This window comes from Nannospalax galili, unplaced genomic scaffold (genome assembly GCF_000622305.1).
Source record: "Nannospalax galili isolate Female #2095 unplaced genomic scaffold, S.galili_v1.0 scaffold210, whole genome shotgun sequence".
NCBI classification, from domain to species: Eukaryota; Metazoa; Chordata; class Mammalia; order Rodentia; family Spalacidae; genus Nannospalax; species Nannospalax galili.
Genome location: NW_008329365.1, coordinates 1,601,785 through 1,609,643, shown reverse-complemented (window position 1 = coordinate 1,609,643; position 7,859 = coordinate 1,601,785). Strand labels below are relative to the sequence as shown.

At 43.7% G+C, this 7,859-nt stretch overlaps 1 protein-coding gene across 1 annotated transcript in view; it reads right to left on the bottom strand.

Moving 5' to 3' along the window:
• Nucleotides 1-6,107, bottom strand: part of Gsg1 (germ cell associated 1) — a 10,573-nt gene extending 4,466 nt beyond the window's left edge. Inside the window, exons 1-2 of the mRNA XM_008837682.1 lie at nucleotides 6,065-6,107; nucleotides 1,464-1,785 (exon numbers count right to left, since the gene is read on the bottom strand). Coding sequence (XP_008835904.1) covers nucleotides 1,464-1,785 — 322 coding nt within the window. The 5' untranslated portion in view covers nucleotides 6,065-6,107. The remainder of the gene's footprint in view (nucleotides 1-1,463; nucleotides 1,786-6,064) is intronic.
• Nucleotides 6,108-7,859: the final 1,752 nt, after the last annotated feature.

Genomic DNA, 7,859 nt, shown 5'->3' with positions numbered 1-7,859 from the left:
CTATCTATCTATCTATCTATCTATCTATCTATCTATCAATCATCTATCTCCATCCATCCATCATCCATCATCTATCTATCATCTATCTATTATCTATCTATCTATCTATCTATCTATCTATCTATCTATCTATCTATCATCTATTATCTATCTATCTGTTTTGCAGTGCTGGGAATCCAACACAGGGCCTTGTACATGCTAAGCAGGCAACGCAGTCACTGTACTACATCTCCAATCCTCGGTTTTTTTGAGATAGGGTCTCACTGGGTAGTTCAGGATGTTCTTGAACTCAGCTCAAGCCAGTATTGAACTCAGTTCAATTGCCCCAGTTCTCCTTTGCCTTTTAAGTTGTAACAGTAACCCTTATTTAGTAAGGAATAGGCTTTAGAGATATCTACCATGATCCTTTTCATCTCACAAATGGGAAAATGGAGGCCCACAGACATGAGGTTATTTATATGAGGTTATTTATATATGGTTCCAGTTGGGGAGAACCAGGGTTGTTTCTGTAATCTTTTCTTGTTTTGCTTCCGAACAGCATCTATAGCTCTATTCTGTGAGAGGCCTAAAAGCCTTAAGGTTAATGCTGGGTTAAACCTGCAGGTCTGTAAAAGCTGGAGGAGCTGAGGAGCCACAGGGACTTTTGATGTTGTTAAAAGGGGCCATGGAAAGAGGCTAATATAAAGTAGGGTTTGGGCGTGAGGCGCATTTGGTTCAGGGATGTGTGGACCTTCCCGTGGCTGCCCGGCTCTTTTCTGGCCTAATCAGAGTTTCTTTACCTGTCTAAAAACCCAACATTTCCTGTCCCAGCCTGGTGTGGTATCTCGTATCTGTAGTACAAATACTTAAAGAAGCTGAAGCAGGAGGATTGCTACAAGTTCCAGGTCAGCCAGGAGCATAGTGATTTCTAGGATAGCCTGGGCTACAGAGTGAGATACTGTCTCAAAAAACAATCAATCAGTTAATAAATCAATCAATACAAATATTAATAGTTTATCATTTTTTGATTTATTTTTTATTTTATGTGTATGTTTTGATTGCATGTATGTAAGTGCACCTGTGTGGTACAATGTCCGCAGAGGCCAGAAGAGGTCATGAGATCCCCTGGAACTGGAGTTACTGATGGTTGTAGGCTGCCATGTGGGTGCTGGGAACCAAACCTGGGTCCTCTGCAAGAGCAGCCACTGCTCTTAACCACTGAGCCATCTCTACAGCCCCAAACTTTTTTTTAAGGGCAGGTGAATAAAGGTGCCTGTTGCCAAGCCTGACCCCTTGAATTTGATCCTTGGGACTTACATGGAAGTGAACTGATTCCTTCAGGTTGTCCTATTTATCTCCACATGTGCACCATACACTTGTGTGTGTGCGTTTGTACATGCGCATGCTCGCACACACACGCACACACTAATAAAAATGTAACTTAAAAATCTGATCATGCTGGGCTGCTTATGTGAAGGCCTTACCTTGGTCTTCCATGGTTTGCTCACAGGACAGCCACATGCCACTGTGGAAGGTAAGGAAGGAGACGCTGTCATCTCCAGTCTCCCAGGTGTATTGTACCACCTCCTTGACTGATGTGTTGGTGACATCCCCATCCAAGGACATCGGCATGTCAAAGCACTTGGCTGCCAGACCTTGCCCATCGCACAGGGGCTTGGGCACCTTCTGTGTGCCCACAAACCATTCACTGCTGAGCAGAGATGGTGTGGAGAGGCCGAGTGATAGCATGCTGAGGATGGCAGAAAAGAAGGTCCGTTGGCCAGAGCAGCCCTTCGGGAGTTCCATCTGTAACACACAAGCACAAGTGGAGGAGATGGGAGCTGGAGCACCTGCTGTCAGTGCCCCATTCACTGTGTAGATACATTTCCCTTCTACACTGATGGGCAAAGTTCTTGGGTCTTTTCTCCAGGAGCCCAGCCCGGTGGAAGCTGTGCTGTCAAGTGGCAGGGAGCAAGCACTGCCGTGATGGTGGTCATTTAAATCGGACTGTGTGGCCCTTCCAGAAAACAAGCTTCAAAGTGATTTGCACAGGCAGAGTGATGCGGGGATGGGGTGGGGCTGGACACTGGACAGGATAGATGGTTCACAGAAGGTGATACCAGATGGGTGATTTTTATCATGAAGGATCCTGAAGTCAGAGTGAACTGGACGTGAGAGGGGAAAATCCATCTCTGCTTTGGAAGGTGAGCATCGTGTGTGCAGGCCTAGGGAATGTGTGCATGCGCACCTTGAGGGAGGGTCCCCTCGGGATCCCTCCTATAGTGTGTGTGTTCTCTGCTGCAGCGCCAGCTGGTGCCCTTGGATGGACAAAGCCTCCCGAGTGCTGAGACTAAAGGTGTGTACCATCACACCCCACAACATGATGTTTTCATTTTATTCTTCCTCACAGCACCTAGCACAGTGTTTCGTACATCACAGTACTAAATGGCAAATTGAGGTCTGTCTGAGTTGATGTTTGGTAAGCAACAACCTCTGTCAGAATGGGATTAGACCTTGGAGGCTGTAATCTATATGGTTTACAAAAACAATGGGCTGAGGCTGTAGCTCCCTGGTAGAGTGCTGTCCTAGCATGCACAAGACCCTGGCTTCAGTCCTCAGAACCTTAAAATGGAAGCACTCACATTCCTCTTCATAGTAATTATTTTTGGTTTTGTCTTCAAAGATAGAGCACTGACATTCTGAGCTAGTTGTTATTGTCCCAAAGTGAGTTATGCATGCTCTTCTCCTGTGCTGTAGACTATTGATCTCTGAAATGAGGGAAACATGCCTTACTTCTGAATGTTTAACTGGATCACCCCAGGTCAGCAGATGGAAACTGAAACCTTCAGGATAAAAGATGGCAGTGGGATCTAGCTCAGCTGGGATAGAGTGCTTGCCTTGTATGCATGAAGTCCTGGGTTTGATCCTCAGCATTGCATAAACTGGGTACAGTGGTATACACTGTGGTCCCAGAACTTGAAAAGTAAAGGCAAATCAGGAAATTCAAGGTCAGGAAAATCAGGAATTCAAGGTCACCCTCAGCTACTTAGCGGTTTTGAAGCCAACCTGGGCTACATGAGATACTGTCTCCAAAACAAAACAAAACAAAACAAAACAAGACCAGCGTTAAAGTTATCAACCTTGCTGAGTAGTGGTTTGGATTGATTTGATTTAGAAAAATAATTGTGAGCAGCCTTGAGTGCTGTGTGAAGTTCACTTAATACCTGGAGAACAAGAGAAGCTTGTGCTAACCTGCCAGATGGTTCTTGAAGGAAACCATCTTGAGCTTGCGGGGGATCTCTCATATCAGAATTAATCAGACCTAAATCTGCTTAGCTTAAGAGATGTAAATAATACCAGAGCCAAATAAGTCACAAATCTGTGTGTCCACCCCCAGCTTAGCAGAAGACTTCAGCTTAAGACCATGACCCTTTAGAACCTTTAAAATTTCCAGAGATGAAAGCAGTGCATACCACACACAAAGTGCATGTTATTTGGGGCAGGAAGAAGCATGCGTTCATTTCAAAACATAGGAATAGATGACTTCCGCAAAGTAATTTCCTAATGTGATTTTTTTTTCTGGTCTTTTTGAGACAGGGTCTCCCTGTAGCCCCAGCTGGCCTGGATTCGCTATGGAGACCAGGCTGGCCTTGAACTCACAGAGCTCTGCCTGCCACTGCCTCCTGAGTGCTGGGATTAAAGGCGTGTGCCAGCACACTAATGTGATTTTTTTTTAAAAAAGGTACTCAGCAAATTAACTCCACAAAGAAATGTTAGTCTTTGCAAGACTCTGGGTGACCTTGAATGAGGACAAAATCATCAGTCAGTCAGTCAGTCAGTCAGTCAGTCAGTCAGTCAATCAAACATAATATGGGAGTAGGAGAGATCTTATATTCCGGATTCTATTGTCACATGATTTTCCATTCAGAAAGGATATTTTCTTCTTTTTAGTTCCCAAACTATTGGCTTCTTTGTTCTATTAATATGAGCTTCCCTCTCTAATATTTTATGAGTTTGTTTTTTGAGACAGGGTCTCCCTGTAGCCCCAATTGACCTAGAACTGGCTATGTAGACCTGGCTGACCTTCATCTCACAGAGATCTGCCTGCTTCTGCCTCCACATCAGGCTTTTATTATCATCATTATTTTTTTTTAAATTATCATTCAAGGCAGTTGGTTTCACTGTGACATTTTTATAATACTTTGCTCTTGATCCTCTTCCCTGTCCCACTGCCGTTGTGCTTGGTCCTTTCCTCTCTCCGACAGTCCCTCTTCAGTTTTTACAGTACATGTATTCTATCACCTGTGTTTTCCCTTCTTCCATTGAAATCCACCCCCCCCCATGATCCATTTTCTTGTTTCATGACCGAGAGTCCCCGACATATGTATCCGTACATAAACTTAGAATGTAGGATCTGCGTATGAGGGAAGGCATGGGGTATTTTTCCTTCTGGGTTTAGCTCCTTTCACTTAACATCATTTTCCATTTCCATCCATTTTTCCTGCAAATGTCATCCCCTCATTTTTGTTCACAACGGAGTAAAATTCCATTGCGTATATGAACCTCATTTTCTTTACTCATCTCTAGTTAGTCAGCTAGGCTCGTTCAATCGCTTCACTGTGGTGAATACTATATTAGATTCGGATGTGCAATTATCTCTGTGGTGGGCGACCTTTCTAATGATCAATTGTTTGAATAGGAAATAAACGTCCAAGTAGCACATCTTCACCCATCATTCTGTCCAAAGACCCAACTAAAGATTTAGATCCCAAATCTCTTCTGATGTCAGGGTTCAAATATTTTTAAACTTAAAAAAATTTTTTTATTTATTATCTTTATTTTATGTGTATGCGTGTATTGCCTGCATGTAGGTAAGTGCACCTGTGTCCTGCAATGCCTGTGGAGGTCAGAAGAGGCTGTCGGATGCCTAGGACTGGAGTTGTTAGCTGTCATGTGGGTGCTGGGATATGAACCCGGGTCTTTTGAAAGAACAACCAGTGTTCTTAGCTGCTGAGCCATCTCTCCAGCCCCTCAGGGTTCAATTTTAACAATTGTTTTCAATCTTAGTTGGTTTTGATCTTGACTCCACATTTAATCCATTTCAACTTACACGTGTTTATAAACTTTTCTCCAGGTTATTCAGAAATGAAAAAAAAATGAACTCTACACTAAAGTACACACACCTTGTGACACCAACTAAGATGACACATTAAGGAAGAGTTGATTTGAGAAACAAAGGATAAAGAACTTGAACTAGTTCTTTCTAGAGACTCTTTCTAGAAAGACTGTCCACCAAGGATAGGCTTGAGGACACCCCACTCAAAATCCTCTTCTTATCCTCTTCCTTCTATTCCCCCTCCTCTTCCCCCTCCTCTTTCCCCTTTTCTATCCCCCCTCTTCCTCCCCTCTTTCTCCTTCCTCTCTTTGATGGAGACAGGGACTCATAGTATGGGTTGGCCTTACATTGTCTATGGCTATACATCTTGAGGTTGATCTTGAACTTCTGATCCTCCTGCCTCCATCTCCCAAGTGCTATGATTACAGGCATATGCCACTATGCTGAGTTTATATTGGGGACTGAACCCAGGGCTTTGTGCATTTCTAGGCAAGCATTCTACCAATTGAGCTATCTCCCCAGCCCCAAGAATTCCCTTCTTGATAGTTGAAAGAATATGCCACTCGGGAGCATTCTCAAGAATTACCACAACACCCATCATGCCACATCTTTTGTCATACGCCTTTTCTCTATAGCTGATTCGGATACTCCTTGAATTGGAAGAACCAAATCTCATTTTCAATAGTCTCCTTAAAAGGATCCTGGATATAGCCATAAGAAAAGCTCTATCTTTGCATACACTGACAGTTCCCTTTCCCAAGGTGTCTCTTGAAAAGAGACTGAGTGGAAGTACACAGGTACCAATATTCCAGTCATCCTTGCGTCAATGCACATTAACTGAAAAACACTTTAGTGTGCGGCCAGTAAGGACAATGGGTCAAGAGACCCTCTTATAAAAGATACCAGGTGCAAATATATCTCCTGAGCAATAAAAGGGTGTGTGTGGGGGCGGGGGGTGAAGCTGGTTACCTTGGCCACGGTCAGTGTCTTGTAGCCTGTCTGGAAGGATGGAAGGATGTCATCTGCACAAGTCCCTTTGGTTTAGTGTAGCAAGAATGTAAGCTGCCTTCCCTCCCCCTCCTTCCTCCCTTGTTTCCTCACCCCTCCCTGTCTATCTCATAGTTTTTTGGAGTGCCTCTTGATTAAATGCTGTGTTACAGTGAACACGGGCATTTAATGACTGACAGTACAATCACAGCCCAGCTGTTCTGGGAGATTATGCCAGAAAGCTTGCCAATGGGGCTCTGGGATTCAGTATAGAGCAGCAGGGATCTGCATTTGCAGGGGGACACTTTCTGTAAAAAGTAAAGGATGACTTGCTTTCCCTCTGCCTGCCATTCCCTAGATAAGTGGTGTGATTGGATGGGGCAATGATTTTATAACAACACAAAATATTAGGGATCCATAGATCCACCATTACCAGTCCCCATTCTCCTAAGTTTTTCATCCTTTGGAGGAAGCACTGCAATGTCAGGACTTCAAGAGCCACAGATGGAATAGCTGATTCCATGGGTGGTCTTCACCATCCAAGTTGTGTTATAGAGACTCCCACATGGAGTGTGGAGAGAAAAATGTTGGGTGGAAATGGGGGTGAGGATAGGGTGCAGCAGGACTGGAGATAAGCTCTAGGGTCGGTATTGCTCTGGCTGTACAGTGTATACCATTTCCCAACTTTCAAGAAAGGAATATTTTATACCCCCTCCCCCAAGCTGGTCTGAAACTCACTATGTAGACCAGACTGGCCTCGATCTCACAGAAATCCTCCTGCCTCTGCCTCCCAAGTGCTGGGATTAAAGGTGTGTGCCACCATGCCCAGCCCAAAATGCAATTTTTTTTTCTGCCTAAAAATTGTACATGGTAATTGTGTTCCACAGCTGCTCTGATTCCCTTAATGCTGTTGACGTATTTCCTTCTACTCAGAATGTCCTCAGTCTCTTTTGACCTTGTTAACTGCCTCTTAATTTCACTGTAAAATGCCATTGATTCTTTGAAAAATGTTTCTTTTCTTTCTGTCCTTGTAACACTTTGCCTCTCTCATAACCTCCCTTTTTCTAATGTTATGTGTATATGGGTCATGTGTGGCGGTCAGTGGACAGCTTTGCAGAATTTGATTCTCTCTTTTTACCATGTAGATGCTGGTAACCGAATTCAGGTGTTCAGACTTGGCAGCAAGTACGTTTACCCACTGAGCCATCTCGCCAGCCCTCCATAACACTTTTGATATTTTGCTGCAATTATTTGTCTTGGTTGTAAATTTCTTAAAGACATCTCCTTTATTTCGAAGCAGTCAGTCATTCTCAGTTTTGACTAAGGATTGAGAAACAACCTGAGGAAGTTTGGAAAATATGAAAATTCCTGGGTCTCAGAGAGTCTATAGTAACTTTGGACTGAGACCCAGGAATCAGTCATTTAAGAAGGCTCCTAATGTGTACACAGGGAATTACTGTAAAGTGACACCTGCTTGATTCACTTTGGGCATACTGTTAACAAAACTCTAGCCTGTCCTGCCTCTGCCTCTTCTGGTTTAGGCCAGGATATATCTGTCATGTCTTTGCCAGTCTATAGTTGTGCAGTTATTAATAGTTTAGGGAATCAAAGGCAGACAGGCTCCCTTTCACTTGAGTGCAGGAACAAGTCCACACTCTAGCAAAATGCCTCTCTCTGGGCTTTTTCTTGTGCAGTATGTTATATAGTTTTCCCAGACTGATGTTACCAAGCAAATCTGATGCACATGTGCCTATGTCCAGCTTTTGTTTTCAAAATT